General features: G+C 40.3%; 1 protein-coding gene across 3 annotated transcripts in view; it reads right to left on the minus strand.

Moving 5' to 3' along the window:
• Positions 1–278: 278 nt before the first annotated feature.
• RAB30 (RAB30, member RAS oncogene family) overlaps positions 279–18,769 on the minus strand; it is a 101,702-nt gene continuing 83,211 nt past the window's right edge. For all 3 annotated transcript variants that reach the window (XM_055581463.1, XM_055581462.1, XM_055581464.1), the window contains 2 exons: positions 14,560–14,743; positions 279–9,607 (listed from right to left, as the gene is read on the minus strand). In XM_055581463.1, coding sequence (XP_055437438.1) covers positions 9,357–9,607; positions 14,560–14,743 — 435 coding nt within the window. In that variant the 3' untranslated portion in view covers positions 279–9,356. The remainder of the gene's footprint in view (positions 9,608–14,559; positions 14,744–18,769) is intronic.

Raw genomic sequence — 18,769 nt, forward strand, 5'->3', positions numbered from 1 at the left:
GCTTATAATTTTCCCATCCTTAATACAGCATAGGAAACTTATTTAATATTATATTTGGAGAAGGCCTTAAAGATTATTCACTACAGCCTCTTATTTTACAGGGAAGAAATCCATAGTGCAAAAAATTTGTCTAAAGTGAACTCATTAGAAAATTGACATTCAAACTCAAGTCTTCAGATCCCGGATCCATAGCACATTCTGTGTCATGCTGGAAGACATTAGTGTACTTAAAACTGGTTTGCTTTTCCATTGTTTGATGGCATATGATCGTCCAAATGTGGGCAACAAGAAATGTTTATTTATTTACAAGTACATGGGAAAGCAATTTCCATTCATCTTTTTTAAAAAATTCTGTTACAAATAAAAAGTTATTAATACATTCATCCTTTGCACACAAAATACATTCTTTTTACTCTCAGTATGAATTATTTCTTAATAATAAAAACCAAAGCTACAATGGACAGTCAAGTGGCTTGGCAATTTGACAATGTTTTTTCAAGATGGAAAATCCACACTTTGAAAGACAGTCGATATTCATAAAGGAATTGTATATTAAAAGTGCTCTTTCATTGCATCCTTGAAGATTGAGTGCTGCTCTCCAGTATGATTTGTAGCCGTCCTTTCCCACGAAATTCTCCATGTGATGAAAACCCAATCTGCACAAGACTGAAGCAGTCTTCATGACATTGGCTATCATATCTAAATGATGGCCTCACAGAAAAATTCTTACAGACACAGTAGTGTGTCAGCCATTGTTCAAGAGTCTCCTAATTGACCAACTGATCTAAGATTATAAGTTGCATTCTCTAAGGATTTTAAGAAGCTCTGCTTAAATGAACACAAGTGACTTGATTTGCTAGACTACTTGCTTAAATTTTAAGAGACATGAAAACATATCCCCACACAGAAAACTTGTACACAAATATATATATATATATATACACACACACATATATATAGCAGCATTATTTATAATAGCCAAAAAGTGAAAACAACCCAAATGTCCATCAACTGCTGGACAAGTAAAATGTGGTATGTGTATACATACAATGGAATATTATTTAGCCATAAAAAATGTATTAATTCATGCTACAACATGACACTTGGTACAACATGAAACTTAAAAACATTATGCTAAGTGAAAGAAGCCAGACACAAAAGAGGACATATTGTATGATTCTATTTATATGGAATGCCCAGGATAGGCAAATCTGTAGCAACAAAATAGATTAGTGGTTGTGAGAGGTTGATGGGAATCAGGAAGAGTGATTGCTAATGGGTACAGAATTTTTTTGGGAGATGATGAAAATGTTCTGGAGTCAAAGAATGGTGATGGTTGCACAACTTTGTGAAAACACCAAAAAACATTGAATTGTACACTTTACAGGGGTAAATTACATGATGTTCGAATTATGTCTGCATTTTGAAAAGAGAAATGCAACTTCATTTTAAAATATCTTGTCAGATTCCTGCTCCCTCTACCACTTTTTAATGTGGATTAAAGTGTTCAGACAATCACCTTTCTACAAAATGTTTTCAGATAATTGCACTCACATCATCATCGGCTTATATTTCTAACAGGCATTTTATTAAAAAGGAATACATGAACACAGAAGACATGATACAGCATACCGTTAATATCTGCATATTAACATTTAAAATCAAGTATTTTGCTTGTGTTGAAGCTAATAGTTAGATTTTATATATTGATGTATTTAGATATTATTGAGAGCCTATGCTTAAAACCAATAAAGAGCTGAGTTCATAAGATTCCATGATGAACAAGTTTGTTTATGTTTGTTGGTTACACCTATGTTTGTTAAAGATCCACTTCGATGGAAAGAGATATGTAAAGGGAAACTAGGGATTTTCTAAGTCTTCATAAAACAGCTTATCTAAATATTTTAACTAGCTGCTGAGAAGACCTCCAGAATTATATATTTTGTATTTTATTTCATCCCTATACTAAAAGTCATGCATTAAAATGTATGCAACAATATATATGGGGCATACTTTTTCCTTTTAGGTTATGAAAAAAAATCTCTTCTTAACCCTTTATTATCTGAAAGTTTGATCAAAAGTGGTTGGTTTTTTTTTTGTTTGTTTTTTTTTTTTTTTTTGCTGAAAACAGCAATTTTATTCACACACTTTATGTAAGTGTATTTAAGTAGCTCCCTTCAGATCATCAAAGAGGCCCCAACCATCTGGTATGTCTAGAGGCCACTTCAGTGAGCAGAAATTAGAAGCCAGCATTCCAGTCATTTGAAATTTTCTACAACAGGAACATGAAAGCCCCAAAATGCCTTAAAGGAATAAAAGGATTCACACACAATTTTTTTTAAAATAAATCAGTTGACATTCAAGTAGCCTACAAGAAATTTCCACTAACATTCGGCAATTGTATAGAACAAGAGAATATTTATTCTTAATGATTACTTTCCAGAAAGCAGTATGTTTAGCAGCTGTTTTTCAGAGGGCTTCTCAAGTTTTGCTATTGTTATTTAATCCAGGCATAACTGTGTAACTTTAAACAAAAGCTCTGCACCATTCAACCAACTAGTGACAAATTATTCTAGCAGACCAGATTCTTACCTTTTGCTATTCTGTGCAAAGAATTTTTGCTTTATTAGGCATTTGGTATTCTGATTTTTATTTCAGAATGTAGAAAAGGCAAGAAACCCTGCTAATATTAGGTGTTGGTAATTATGTCCATCAAATTATGTCATATATGAAATTACATTCTAAAAGTAGTTGACAAAGCTGGGATTCGTGACTCCACTTTTACCAAGAGGAGAAAACGAGAGCCACACAACCAGAATAAGTCTTCAGAAGCACACTTGGTTATCAATAATATGTTAACTAAAGAAGAAAATACTGACTAACTGAAGAGTTACAACAGTGTTTGTGATCTAAATCTGATCACTATCAATAAGAATCCTGACATTCCCCAAGGGGATAATAATTATCACCTTAATGAACTTTTTCTATCAGCTTTTTTAAAATGAGGCAAAAGGGTAATAATAAATGGCAAACATGGCCCTTTAAAAAGAAGACAGGATCAACCAATTTTTCTTCTCATGGAGGATGGGATCAAGAAGAAAGAGGTTCAAATTGCACTGTGAGGTATTTCAGTAAGAAGGTTAAGTTTCCTGATAATGCGTTTACAACCCTGGAATTGCCCATTGGAAGAGAAAGAATACCTTTCTTGAAGTAGGTAAAGAAGTGGAGTCTCTTGGGTAACAGTTATGCACTAAGGCAGAAAAGTGGATTAAATACATGACTTTCTTTTAAGGCTCTTTCAGAAACAGAGTTTTCGTTTTTGTTTTTCTGAAGTCAGGAGGGCTCCTTGTTTTGTTCAAAGGATCTATACTTGTATCAAACCATCCAAAGTCTGCTCTTCATCAAGGAGAAAAGAACAAATATTTGGGTGCTTACTGTTTACCAAGTTCAGTACTTTCAATTTATCTAATCTTCACAATAATCCTGACAGGTATAGTACTATTAGTCTATCTGGTAGATGAGGAAATGGATGCTCAAGAGATTGTGCTTTGCATAATGTTACAGCTAATTCAAGGGAATTCTAGGACTCCTCACCTCTACCCTAGTGTTCCATCTTCTAATCACCTCCCTACATCACTCCCTGATGTGTCAAAGTCACAACCCACCAAGGATTCCATCAGGAACTAGAACACAACACCTCTAAAAATTTTGCTTTAAATCAGTGGAAAAGTAAAATTTTTACTCATGCACATCATGCAGTCAATTAAAGAGGAGGCTAGCTTTTGTGCTCTGATTTCTCATCCAAAGGAATCAAAGAAAGTCTCACCCAGACTCAATGTTTCTCACCATAGTGATGCAAGACCAATGACTTTTGTTTAAGAAGACCAATAAAGAGCCATCTACCAGCCTTGCAAGGATGCAAGTTATTTTGCAGGTGGAATCATTAGAGTGGGCTTAATTAGTAAATGTTGCTTATAATTACCTCTGATTTTCAAATCAAAGATCTATATGTTGTTACTTTCTACATGAAGCAACTTGGTCTCCATTCTTTTAAAACCATTTTCAGATCATGTTTTTTCAAAGGATCAAACAAACTAACCAAACTTCATTTGAGATTTTTCCAAGATCGATCTTGGGGACTGTTCTATGCCAGTGACCACCAGCCCATCTGTGATGGGAGCTGTAAAACTTCATGTTTGTGTATTTATGGGATGTTTTACTGAAGATTCTGCTCTGCTAAAAAGGTTTATCCTGAAGAGATAGCAACTATTCACTAAAACTGAGCATGGCCTATGTTTGGCAAGAGACAGATACATAATTTCCATGATTTCACGTGGGCTTCCCTGGGGGTTCAGATGGTAAAGAGTCCGTCCGCAATTTGGGAGATCTGGGTTTGATCCCTGGGTTGGGAAAATCCCCTAGAGAAGGGAACGGTTCATGCAACTTCTACTAAAACAATACGTTTTTAATCTTTAACTCAAGACCCAGTTTGTGATTTCAACAAGACATCAATGAATGGACCAAAAAAAGCAATTCCAGCCTAAGGGTATAATAGCCAGTCTTGACCTAATGACATGTAAGCAACCTCCTTCCTGGTGAGGGGCATGCACTTTGGGCAGAAGAGAAAAACCTTTAAAAAATTATTGGCTGTGGGTCAACAGATATTTAATTGAACATGTTATGAGGAGCAAAGTGCTAGAAACAGAATTTTAATAGGTCATCTTGTCCACCCCAAGAAGTGCTGGGATCCTCTCCACACCATCTTTGCCAAGTTCTCATTGAGCCTTTGCTTGACAGAGGCCGCCCCTTCCATGGGGAACCAACTTGTTCTTTCTAATGTGAAGTTCAAATCCATGGCCCTGTGACCTCTATTCAGTGGGTCTTATTCCACCCCTTCAAACCAGAGTCTTATTCTAATATACCCACTGTATTCCTCTTTCCCAAGCTAAACGTCCCCAAATCCTTCAAATATTGTTCAAACATTTTAAATCTAAAACTCCTTCACCACCTTTGCTTTGCCTCAATTTGGTTTCTTTTTTTAATCACCAAAAACATTTTGTATTGGGCTATAGCTGATCCCAATTTGTTTTTAAACAATGGCTCCCCAAAATGACTGCAAAGTTCCCATGGGCTTAGGAAAGGAGATGAAGTGTTGTCTCCCCTGCTCTAACATTACTATAATTAATGAGCTATTGGAAGTGATGATAATTTCTCAGTTCAGTATGCTCTCTCCCCAGTCTGAAGAATCTAAGGAAAATCATTTTTCCCTCCAAACGCAAATAGGCTCAGGTCACAGATATGAAACCCAGGAAGAAGAAGATTAAAAAAAAAAAAAAAAAACCACAAAGCACATCCCTTTCTTAGCCCCAAATTAGTGTTTAACCATACTGCTTATGTAGAGTACATTTTGTCAGAAGGGTAACATGTTTTTTCCCTGTTTTTCATTTTCTAGTTAAGTCTCAAGAGTATTAGTTGCACTAAAACACATCTATCAGGGCCATGGTTGAAGAGAATAAGTAACCAGTTGAAGTTGAAAAAAAAAAAACAAAACTAAAAACTTCTAGAAAAAAACAAAGGGTAAACTCTAGAAGAGCTCTTTCAGAAGCTAACAGGGCAGTGATCCTTAAAGTACTTATGATTATGAAATACACAGGGTTTTGCAGGATTGAGAAACAGAAAATGTCTATCTTTAAAGCTGTTGGTTTGATACATGGAAAAAACTAGCTTTTTTTCTGACTATAATATGATCCCATTCATGTAGATTATTTAAAAAGGAAGAAGAAGTTTTCATTTTAGTCAGAGTACCAATTCAAAATCATTTGCAACTGGTATTTACTCAGAAAGATTCGTTGACTGAACCTTGATAATGGATCTGGAAGAATTATGGTAAATGAGGCAAATCATTATCTAACACTGGAAGTCACCAGTGTCCTCCAAAGACATATATTCATCAACAGAAGAGGAAAGAAGAATCCAGTCCTTGGTTAAATACTGCCTCTTCTCTCCAACAAGTCTAAATTGCTTAAATAGCCCTAATCCAAGTATCTTATTTTGGCCAATGGCTTTTGCCTCTCTTACCAAACTGTAACTCAGAAACTAACACACTGTCAATCCATTTCATTTTCACTTTTAGTTATTTTCTTGCCTCTTTACTCAGAGGTGCTAATATGAAACAAAAAAAAAAGAAGAAGAAGAAGAAGAAAAGGCCAGGGAAAGCTAATGGCCTACTCGAAGTAATCCACAGAAGGATAACTGGCTATATATAATCAAACTTAAATGTGACTATAATTCAATAGCTCTAACAAAACACATGGAGGACTAAAAAGCCTTGCATAGGTAAAGGACAAAGCATAAAATCCTTTGAGGATACAGCCTATACAAAGCCATAATATCATTAACATGAGTAAACTATATGATTTCACAGATTCTCCAGATCTGGCTCTATGACATGATTATGATGCATTGTAAACAGAAAAAAGTTTGCCATATATTTAGTAACTTTATTTAAATTAAAAAAAAAAATCACACCAAAACGGAGGCAGACATGGACTCTGGTGGTCTCACGAATCAGATTAGGCCAAACTCAACTATGAGAACACAACCCTCTTTTTCATCCATCATTAAATGAGAATTTGTTTTCATTTAAGAAGGCTCATCTTAGCAAATATGACCAAGGCAATAGCAACTAATAGACAAATCAACACGTTTGGGTCCTGGCCTGGGTTAAGATGACCATATTTAAATGGTGTCCTTTCTCAAGTTCTATTTGAGAAATTTCTGTTTAACCAGAAAAGCTCCTCTTGGCACTAAGTTGTTTATTCAACTAATATTTACTGAGCACCTACAATATTGTCAGGGCTTGTTCTCAAACTTAGATACATTAGGGAACAAGTGTCCATAAGGCCTAATCTAGAATTCATACAGCTAAGAGAGAAAAAAAAGAAACAAAGCCCTACATTCTCATATGTCCCTGCTGATGTGGTGTAGATGGGTGACTGTTAAGTACAGAAAGGCTGCAAGGAATAAAGGAGGAAAGGGGCCAAGAGCAGAGCCTTCTAATCCCCTTAAAGTTAAGCCAAGAGTAGATAAAGGAGACTGTTCCCTAGGAAATAATCTCAGAATGCAAGAGTGGCCCTACAGCCTGCTATTTTACAACTATTGTGTCCAATCTAACAGTATTCTAGCCTCTATTTCATAAAGCAACTTTATTTTCAACATACTTGCTGCTATGAAACAAAGTTGGGTCATGATGTATTGGGGACTTTGGATTTTGCTCTAAATGAGACCTAAACTTAAGGGCATTTCCTCACCATGTAAAAAGAGCTCTTCCGCTCACCTTGATCAACTTTTCTGAATACCTTTTATTTGCTGGCTTGATGAGGAAGATGGGGAGGGAAAGGCAACCATGATAAGTTATTTTGGTTGGTGTTTATGAAAATGATTTTCTTTCCTATAGAGACAGATTCTGAAATAAAAGCAACTCCAACTTCTAGGATCCCTTTCTCTTACCCACAGTATCAGGACAACCATGGTGAAGCCAACCATAGCATCAGTCCCTTAAACAATATGTACAGTTCCCATGTGCAAGTGACAGGTCACTCTGAAACCTGCCCTAGAAATGCTAGAAAGGCTTCACCAATATTGTGTCTGTACATGACTCGTTGCTTTAAAATTCAATAGCTTTCACACATCAGTATATCAGGACCAAGACTGCCACCATCTACAACAACAGTGGAATTACCTATCATATCCTAATCCCATGACTCATCCCTCAGTTATGCTAAGCAGCAAGCTACTGAAACATCTGACAGCATCAGCAGCAAACAGCTTTAATCATTTTCCCAATTTGCATTTATATCCGTGAACAAATTGGAAGCATGGCACTGAAGAAACAGGAACACACATTCAGCATCACGGCTCCCATTTGAGTTCTGTTTTTTAAATTGGCTAAGTAAAGGCATACACACCTCCATCTGAATTGGAGATTTGCAGGAACATATGCATACAAGGGAGGGTGGGGAGGAGAGGGATAAGGTAAAAAGGGGAAAATCGGGAAAGAAAGCGAGGAAAAGAAAAAGATATCGGAAAGAATGACTGGTCATGAGTCTGAGAGTAACATTACTACAAGGAGATGACAAATGACTACTCCATCTGCTTCCACAAGCAGATTTTTTTCTAAGTTATCACTGCAGATACAAAAATGGTTCGTGAGACTTTTCATCCACTGCAACTCTCACTTACCATACTAAAAACATCTACAAAATCCTAAGTGTTGGTCTGTCCAAGATGGATAGTACCAGGAAGCAAAAGACAAGACTTGCTATCAAGGACTGTGCTCTGCTTGGAACTCCGCACTGCAGTCCATTAATCCACAGTATTTTGGTCAGATCAGGTCTGGTTTTTCATACTACTCATAATGTCTTAGAGCTAATCTCTTATATGGGGGTGTCAACCATTCTCTCTCTTTTTTTTTTTTCCTTTTTCAAACTTTTTCATTTACTTGAGGGGCAGGAAAGATGGGAGAATGGAAGAAGAAAATGGTAGAGACTTAGAGGGGAAGAGGAAAGGAAAAGTATTCTCTTTTCCAATAAATCTATCCTAGGACAGGTCGTAATGAAACTTCGAGAAAGAGAGCTGATTCATGGACTTCCCTTAATTTTTGTTTTATTTCTATGTAAGGTATGTAAGGACATCGATGTACTAAAATGTTTGGTCTGTGAAAGAGCAGAATCATTAGCACCAGAAGGAGTCATGGAGCTTGTTGTGTACAGTATTAAAACAATGATTGTTACTGTTGTCATGGGTAAAGGTTTCATCTCACTATTACATCCCAAAGTTCTTGAAAGTGCCCGTGGAAAAAAGAGAAATAACACTTGTCAAAATCTCCATGGAGTCATCCACACGCACCACAGAGACAGGACTTGGCCTTCCTGGTTTTGGTTTATCTGGTAGACAAGAAAACCAGGGCCCCCAGAAGCCCTAAAGAGCAGCCCCCACATGCAGCCACTGACGTGCAGGAGGGGTCCCTACAGTACGTTTCCCCCTGGACCATGTTCAGGAATGCGTTTTACTTGCTTGTTTAAAAAAACAAAAGCAACATGCTCTGCAGATCATGGAGCGCCTAGTGCAATCTTCTCCTTGACCCGACTCCAGACTGCAAAAGGGTGAAACCATTATATGTTCCGCGAATGCTGGCCTGCGGACGAGGCCCTGGCCCGCCGTGCTTTGTAAGCTCGGGAGCCCGCAGGAGTCAGAAGGTCCCAGAGCGGGAGCCACAGTCATCGCCAGGTCTCCCCAGCAACTGGTGGCCCATCAGGGCAGCTGCGGATTCCTCTCGCCTCGCCTTGCCTCAGCCTTTAGTTGAAATTACAACAAGTCAAATAGCTGATACTTTTCCCTTCTCCAGGTAAGGGTGAGGATACATTGTTCACCAGGGTGTTCTGCCTGGCTTCACTGATGAGGCGGCAAGCCAAGTCAAGGAAGAGTTTCTCCACGTTATCGGATTCCTTGGCTGAGGTCTCCAGATAATACATGTCCTGAGCTTCTGAGAATTCTTCGGCTCTCTGCTGGGAGACCTCTCTCCTTTCAGCCAGATCAATCTTGTTGCCTAAAACAGCAGTAAAATTAGAGAGAGAGGGTCGTCATTTGACTTTTTTGCAGATTCAGAAACATCCAATTCAGCTCCGTATCTGAAGTCAAACCAGACAGATGGAAAGTAAAGCAAAACAAATGGGACTATGATTCCTGGGTTGTTTATTTTAAAATATCAGTTCCATTTGTAATGGCAAAGAACTGGAACTAACCCAAAAGCCCACCAGCTGGGTACTGGCTGAATAAAGTGTTATAACCATAGCTATCTGGAGTTATGTGCCACAGGAAAAAGCAATAAGGAAGGACTTCCCTGGTGGTCTGGTGGTTAAGAATCTGCCTGCCAACACAGGGGACATGAGTTTGGTCCCTGGTCTGGAAGATCCTACAGCTGTGGGGCATCTAAGCTCATGTACCACAATTACTGAGCCCTCACATCACACTTAACAGAACCCACACACCCTAGAGACCGTGCTCCACAACAAGAGAAGCCTGTACACCACAACTAGAGAAAGCTTGCGCTCAGCAACGAAGACACAGTGCAGCCAAATATGAATAAATGAATAAAAGTAAACAATATTACTTTAAAAAAGCAATGAGGACTATCTCTACAGGCTATCATGGAATGAGACATTAGGACTGGTCATTAAGCAAATAAAGCAGGAAAAAAGTATATATAAGACCCAGCTCTGGATCTAAGGAAAGGGGATGAAAAAATACATACATACAGTGTCTTATTTTATTAATGAGAGACTGAAACAAAATTTTAATTTTAAAGATAATTATTACCTGTGAAAGGAACAAGGGTGAGGGGTGAAAATCAGACCTCTCTAAATATACTTTGTGTCATAGATTTGACTTCAGAACCTTATCAATGTTTTATATGACTATACAATATGAAATTGAATTTAAAAAGCAATTCCTAACATTGAAAACAAAATTAAACAAATGAAGCTGGTTATCACAAAGTGGCATGACCACACAAAAAGGAACTATTTCAGGTAAGTTGAAGGGAATTTAACCAGTAATGGAACTACGCATGCCCAGCGGCGTATAAGGACAAACAGAACTGAAGGAAAAAATCTTAAAGTGCTGCAGAAATCATCTTGTTAGTGGTCATGTTAGCAGCATTACTCTGTGGCTGCTGTACAGGTTTTAGGGGATAAAGCGAATAAGTAATTAAGCTGGTGACATGGAGTCAGGGATTTGGGACATGGGAGAATGGAAACACGGATATAAGCTTAATGAGGTAAAGGAAAATTCCTGTAGTCCTGAATTACAAATGGAAGTATCGGTGTGAATAATTCATGGTGTTACTTTATCTTTAAAAACTGTTGTACTTCTGTTTTGGAAATCTGACAAAGGTGATACATCGACTGTGGTGGCTGGCAACATTGCTCATGGTAAAAGTGACCCTTGATTGATACACTCCATCCGGCCTGGGAATTCTGTGTATGAATTATAAATACCTAATGGAAAGCCTTAACTTTGGGCTTCCCTAAGTGTGGCAATTCTTCATTTGGAAAGACCCTGGAAGTTAGGGCTGTTGGGCTACTACAAGAGAGACTGGCTCCTATGGGGGCACTGAGGCTGCAGCCAGAGCGGACCCTGCACTTGCCTGAGTGAGCCTTGCTGCCTCACGCCTGAACTGTCCCGGGAGGTCCTGGGCAGCTCTGTGGACTCACTCTATGAGGGCTGCTTCCACTGAAGGGGAACGCTTGGCACTGACCTGCTGTTAAGCTGTGTTTGCTGTCCTGTATCCCCCTAAATGTCTGTGATGCCATGTGGCCGATGGTAGTCTTGTGGGTCAAAGTGTTCCGCAGAGCCTAATGAGACACTCCCCTGTAGAAGCTACAGAATCCACCACACAAACACACGTACACGAGCTCTGTCCACTGGAAAGCCTAAAAGCCGTCACACCCCCCGCCCCAACTCTACGGTAAAGATGATTCCTATCACCTTGGCTTAGCTTCTAAATACAACTTCCCATTGAAAATCAATAGAATTTCTTAAAGAAATTGCTAATTCCAGGTCAGGGATAGGAAATGCATTAGATGCACCTGGAACATGTCATCCCAGAAAGCAAGAAAATCATCAAGGATTCCCAGGTCATGTCAAAAGGACTCAAGAGTGAAGAGGCTCCCCCTGTCAAAGTTGGAACAATAGAAGCATCAATAATAATAACTGCAAAGGACTAGAATACATCAAATATATTTAAATCTATAACAATATTTAAAACAAAAACAAACTTTAATAGTTACTTTTGGAAGACTTGGGAACCAACTCATTATTTTGAAAAGTAATAAATGAAAAAGAGTGCTTTCCTGGTGATCCGGTGGTTAAGAGTCCACCTTGCAATGCAGGGGACACCGGTTCAATCCCTGGTCTGGGAAGATCCCAACGTGCCACGGGGCAACTAAGCCCTTGCACCACAGCTACTGAAGCCCACGCACCTGGAGCCTGTGTTCCGAAACAAGAGAAGCCACCACAAGGAGAAGCCCGCACCACAGTGAAGAGTAGTCCCTGATCTCTGCAACTAGAGAAAGCCTGCACGCGACAGTGAAGGCCCAGAACGGCCCAAACTAACTAACACAATAAAAAGACTTTTTACAAAACTTCTGTGACTAAGCTTAAAAAATAAAAACAAAGAATCAAGCATTTTTCTCGACTGCCCTGAGAACAGCACCTCAGAACACCAACTACACAATATATTTGCTACAACAAAAAACAAAAACCATGAATCTGAGCAGGCTCTAGATTCCCCTGCAAATCTGCCAGAGATTTAAGTGACAGAAGAATGCATCAAATGACACCGCCAAGCTGAAATAGTAAAATGCAGACTTGAAAACGCCACCGCACAAACAAATGCTTTAACAAGCAAATCCCCAGGAAGCAAATATGGAAGGATAACCTCCAGCTAAAAGGAGAATTAAAAGACATATCTTTTATAGAGATGCACACTGACATAATACAAACTGAATTAATACGACATCTTGGATTGGCTTCAAAATAACCTGAAGGGGAGGGCAGACAGAAGAGGTGGGGAACAGATAAAACAAGACCGGCTGTGAGCTGTTCACTGTCAACTCTGAGAGACGTGCAGATGGGTGTTCATTATACGGTTTGCTCTATTTTGCTTATGTTTAAAATTTCCCATAATAAAAAGTTTTTTAAAAAAAGCCAGTGCCTCTTTCATATCGAGCTGACTAATTATGTTCCCTCATCTGTGCATTTAACTTCCTTAAACAGAATCCCAAGTAGTAATGCTTTGACTCAAGTTCTCAGGGCTTTCTGTCCAGAGCAGAGGGCTTTCAAGCTCTTCCCAGCAAAGATTCTCCAATGTGCAGGTGGGTTTTCAGATCTGAGTAGGGGGCACTGGTACTCATAGAGAGGCAAATACTTAACCCAGCAGCCTGAAGGAAAAGTCCAGCAATTTGTTACAAGGCAGCACATCACAGCTGGATAAACACAGCCTCTGGAGTCGATCTAACATGCTGTGTGACCTTGAACAAAGAACTTGACTTCTCTGAGCCTTGCTTTCCTCATCTGTAAATTTGAGATCGTGACACACAATGTCCTTAATATGATTCCTCGCACACACACACCAGCTATAATGCTTTATTCTAATGTGTTTGTTTAACTTACTGTTAACCATGATTTTTAACTTAATGTTTCTGAGAATCTCTATCAGATTTCCAAAATTTGGGTCTTTCTAGAACATACAACAATGTTACTTCTTAGGAAGAAAAAAATCTTCTTCTGGCCACATCACACGGTGTGCAGGGTCTTAGTTTCCCGACAAGACATAAACGAGAGATCAAACCTGTGCCCCCTGCAGTGGAAGCGTGTGGTGTCCCAACTGGACCACCATGGAATTCCCAGGAAGGAAACTTTTTAACAACCATATATTATTAACATTTTTCCATCACCAGTAGAGGATTTTTAATAATCTGGTCCATTTCACTGCAATTCCATTTATAACGGGTGCATTTATTACCACAAAAAAACCATGGGTTGTTTTCTGTTTTCCCCTCATACTAGAGGTTCTACCCTCCTATAAGATGAAATACACTGCAGAATTTCCCTTAAGGGATTCTTTCTGAAAATTAGAATTTCTCAGATCAGTATAAACATAAGAAGGGGAAAAAAGTTAACCAAGATCCATTTTTTAAGCAAAACACAATTGCTTCAATAGTGAATTCCTTATCAACTTAGATATATCTTCTAGATCAGCAGTTTCCATGGCCTAGATTTTTTTTTTTTAATGCTTAGTATTAGTGCTGTTAGTTGCTCAGTCATGCCTGACTTTTTGCAACTCCATGGACTGTACCCTGCCAGGCTCCTTTGTCCATGGGATTCTCCAGGCAAGAATACTGGAGTGGGTTGCCATACCCTTCTCCAGAGCATCTCCCCAACCCAGAAATCAAACCTGGGTCTCCTGCATTGCAGGCAGATTCCTTACCATATGAGCTGCAGGGAAGTTCCTTTTTTAATGCTTAGCAGCCCATATAACTTTCATGGCAATCCACCTTCTTCTAGAGACTATGCTGATAGGAAAATCAATCAGCAGTGTTCTCTACTTTTCTAAATCATCACCGTGGGTTAGACTCTATTTCATTTTCTCTTCAACTGCAATCAGAAGAACTGAACGCTGACTGCATGAATTACAGAGCTGTAGACCAGTGGTCCCCAACCTTTTTGGCACCAGGGACCAGTTTTGTGGAAGACAATTTTCCCATGGGCAGAGTAGGGGCATGGTTTCAGGACGATTCAAGCTCATCACATTCATTGCGCACTTTAGTTCTCCTCTAATGCTGCTGCTGATCTCACATGAGGCACTGGTCCATGGCCCAGAGGTTGGGGACCCCTGGTGAAGACTATTCTTGCAAGGTGCCAAGGCACAAGCCTTATGTGATTATAAATTCTCTGATGCTCACAAATCAATTTCCCTCCTCATCAGTCCTTACTTACCCACTAGCACAGTGATGACCTTGTTGCTAGCATATTGTTCTATCTCCCGCAGCCACTCAGGAAGGCAACGGAAGGATTCCTCACAGGTTATGTCATAGGTAAGGATCAAGGCATTGGCGCTTCGGTAATAACTCTGGGTGATGGACCGAAATCTCTCTTGACCTGCTGTGTCCCAGATCTGAAGCTGTAAAGGCATAAAAGAAGGATCAGGTTGGCGAAGCAAAGAAGAAAGAAAGCCTTGCCTTCTTGTTGTTGGTTGGTCACTCAGTCACGTCCAACTCTTTGCGACCACATGGACTGCAGCACGCCTGTCCTTCAGTGTCTCCTGGAGTTTGCTCAAACTCATGTCCATTGAGTCACTGATGCCATCTAACTATCTCATCATCTGCCACCACCTCTCCCTCATCAGGGTCTTTCCCAATTAGTCAGCTCTTTGCATCAGGTGGCCAAAGTACTGGAGTTTCAGCTTCAGCATCAGTCCTTCCAATGAACCCCCTTCATGGATCACAGCCTTGTCATGGTGAAGGGGCTTGTGTAACTCAGCTATAAGTCATGCTGTGCAGGCCCGCCCAAGATGGAGTTCTGACAAAACGTGGTTCACTGAAGAAGGAAATGGCAACCCACTCCAGTACGCTTCCAGTGTGTAGAAATAGAAACACCTTCACCCAAATAAGTTCATGGCTGTTTTTTGCTGTAAAAGAAAGGCACCTCTAATTTTTTAAAAATTCCTTCTGGTGAAAGAGAGGGACTTGCTTTGCGTTTTCTTTGCTAAATTTTTTTTAGTTTCCCCGTTATTCTTTTTTTAAAAGGCATTCAGATTATTTTCATACAATTTCATTTAAAACGTAAAATTAGGGTATTTACAATTACTTAACTTTTATTATAAGCCTGTTTCCCCTAAGAAGTGCTATTTTTTTAATTTATTTATTTTTAATTGAAGGATAATTACAATACTGTGTTGGTTTCTACCATATAAGAACTGCTATTTTTATCCATAGATTCTTCATTGTTCATATCTTTAATTTTTCTTTTTGTTGGTTTTCTAAATCAGAAAGTATATTCCTGGGTCTTGTTAAAGATTTACACTCTTAGAACATATTTTAAATGCTCTCCTTTTTATTTTGAAAATTCCCTCTATTCTTTATTAAAAAAAAAAAAACTAGACAATCAAACTGTCAAGCATTTATGTGCCAAGCTCTATTCTAAGTACTCTACACATAATAACTCATTTACTCCTCACAAGAACTCTATGAGGTAGGTAAATACTATTCCTGTATCATTTCTCATGTGAGGAAACTGAGGCACAGAGAGATTAATTAACTTGCCCAGTGTCTCACAGCCAATATGTCCTAAAGCTGATTCAACCATGCATTGTGGTCCGAGTCCTTGCTCTTTTTTTTGAATTGGCCATGCCAAGTGGCCTGTGGGATCCTAGTTCCCTGACCAGGAACTAAACTCACACCTTCTGCACTGGAAGCATAGAGTCTCAACCCCTGGACCACCAGGAAGTCCCAGAGTCTCTGCCCTTCATCACAATGCCCTAGTACAAAAGTCGGGATCCAGGGCAAGGTATCACTCTGTGACTGTTGGCATTTCAGCCAACAACTGGAGAGGGGGAAAAAAATCCATTCACATGAATATATTAAGGTATGATCTTTGATCATGAAAACAGGAGCAATGCCATGGCAGACAAGGAAAATAATTTCCCTCCACCATCTGTAAGCCCTCTGACCTTCGGCAAGTCACTTAATCTCCTTTGGCTTTGGCGGCTTCTTTATTAAAAGAGGTTAATAACATGCAAACCTGCTGAAGTCATTTACTAGTTTGAAGACCTCATAACTGATGGTTCTAAAAACAAAGAAGGCGAAACACCTCTCACTTCAACCTGAATTTCCCTGCACAGAGCAGACTTCTGCGAGAGAAACTGTTCCCCAGAGAGACTGCTGAGAGCGGAACAAAGCCGAGGCCTTGAGAAATCACACTGAGAGTAATCTTCCCTTCTCACTGCATTGATGTCATGTGTCACAGGGTGCATCCACCCCATTAACGGACATCATTTCCTCAGGGAAGACTTCTGGAACCTTCAGATTAGGCCAGGTTCCCCATCTCCACCCCCAAATCATCTCAACTCTAACCAAGCCTATAATTTCCTATCACAGCACCAAACACACTTTTTCTCTGGGGCTGCACGGGGCCTTGGTTGCTACTTGCAGGCTTCCTCGAGTTGCAATGAGCAGGGACTACTCTCTAGCTGCACTGCATGAGCTGCTCAGTGCAGTGGTTTCTCTCCCTGTGGCCCATGAGCTCCTGAGTACAGGCTCAGTAGCTGGGCACACGGGCTTAGCTGGCCCCACAGCATGTGGGATCTTCCCAGACCAGGGATCAAACCCGTGTCCCCTGCATCGGCAGGCAGATTCTTCACCACTGGACCAGCAGGGAAGTCCCACCTGAAACACTTGAATCACTTATGTATTTGTAATAACGTGTTCCATAACCATCTTTCTCATTAGATGGAAAGTTTCATGACGGGGGGAGTTTGGGGTCCATTTTCCTCTCAGTTATCCCCTACAGTGTCTGGAAAATAGTAAATGTTCAAATAGTTATTCATGGTCTCATCTCATCCTTACAAATCCCAGTGAGGTAGGCGAGTTTACGCCTCCCTTTCATTAGCAGGTAACTCACAAGGCTGGGAATCAGACTCCGGACTCTGACCCCCCAAGAGAGGACTCAGTCCATACACCGTGCTGCTCTGCTGCCAGAGGCTGATTTAGACATCCAACTGCATCCAGAGAGGACGAGGCAGTCGGTGTCACCCTCTGCTCAGATCAGCTTAGCCGAGAAGACTGAGACTGACCAGTGGTCCCTGCCACCAAAGAGAGGCACACAGGCTCTCCTTTGATTTGAAGTCACAGCTGCCCTTTGACGATGTACATGAAAGCCTGTGTGTGCTGAGGGCAGCCATACAGATGTTACAGCTTTTGCCAGGACAAAAGCTACTTCTCTTCTCTGTCTCAAACCTAGGGACATGGTTCCCCTCTCCAGGCTGTGTCTTAGAACAAAAGACTATTATCTTAATGCCACAGTGAACCTTGAAAAACACTTGTGATTGGATTTAATACTGCTGATCCTTAGACATCAGTATGTTCTCGTGACAGGCATATCTTGAGAACAGCTCTGAGAATTAAAACCACCAAAATATTTTCCAGAAAAGCGATTAGATGTCTTGGCGGAGATGCAGGCTGCTTTCCCAAAGGGAGCTTCCTCTTTCTAGCCTTATGGTTAATTTCTGAGGCGATCCATATTCCACTGCCTTTATTACTCAACTTGGTTTCACTGTTCTCTCTGCAATTTGCTTGCTCTTTTTCAGCATTTACAGATCATAAATAGATGCAGAGCACTGTGCTAAGCTGAGGGAAGATTCAAAGATAAATAAAACACAATCCCTGATATCAAAATGCTCATAGTAAAGGAGGATGAATACACAGTTGACTAACTATGATAAGATAGGCGTGCATGCGAAGTCGTCCGGTCATGTCTGCCTCTTTGCAGCCCTAGGAACTGTAGCCCACCAGGCTCCTCTGTTCATGGAATTCTCCAGGCCAGAATCCTTGGCGTGGGTTGCCATGCCCTCCACCAGGGAATCTTCCCCACCCAGGGACTGAACCCATGTCTCGTACATCTCCTGCACTGGCAGGCAGCGTCTTCACCACTAGCATCACTTGGGAAGCCCGTGGTAAGATATGAGATGTTCTATTAAAGAGGGGCCAGCAGGAGAGTGTCTCCTGGTATGGGTCTTCTGCCCATTGATATGTTCTCAATAACCCTGCCTGGGGCTTTCTAACCACTCTCACTTCCAGCATGAGGCTGTGCTATCGTCCACTCTCTTCTTTGCACTACCACTCACACCTCTACTGCCTCACTGCTACAAAAATGTACTACAGGGACTTCCCAAGTGGTCCAAAGGTTAAGATTCTGCACTTCCAGTGCAGGGAGTGCAGGTTCGAACCCTGGTCAGGGAACTAAGATCCCACATGCCATGTGGCACAGCCAAAAAAAAAAAAGTATTGCAATCTACTGTGTCCCCTTGTAAGACTGAGTTCTCTGAGGGCAAAGGCTGTCTCTTATTTAACCATATACCCCAGGGCCCCGCCTAAAACAGTCCGTGGTTCATGCTGGACACACTGAAGTGATGGCTAACTGAATGACCTGA

The sequence above is a fragment of the Bubalus kerabau genome, chromosome 5, assembly GCF_029407905.1.
Source record: "Bubalus kerabau isolate K-KA32 ecotype Philippines breed swamp buffalo chromosome 5, PCC_UOA_SB_1v2, whole genome shotgun sequence".
Lineage (NCBI taxonomy): Eukaryota > Metazoa > Chordata > Mammalia > Artiodactyla > Bovidae > Bubalus > Bubalus kerabau.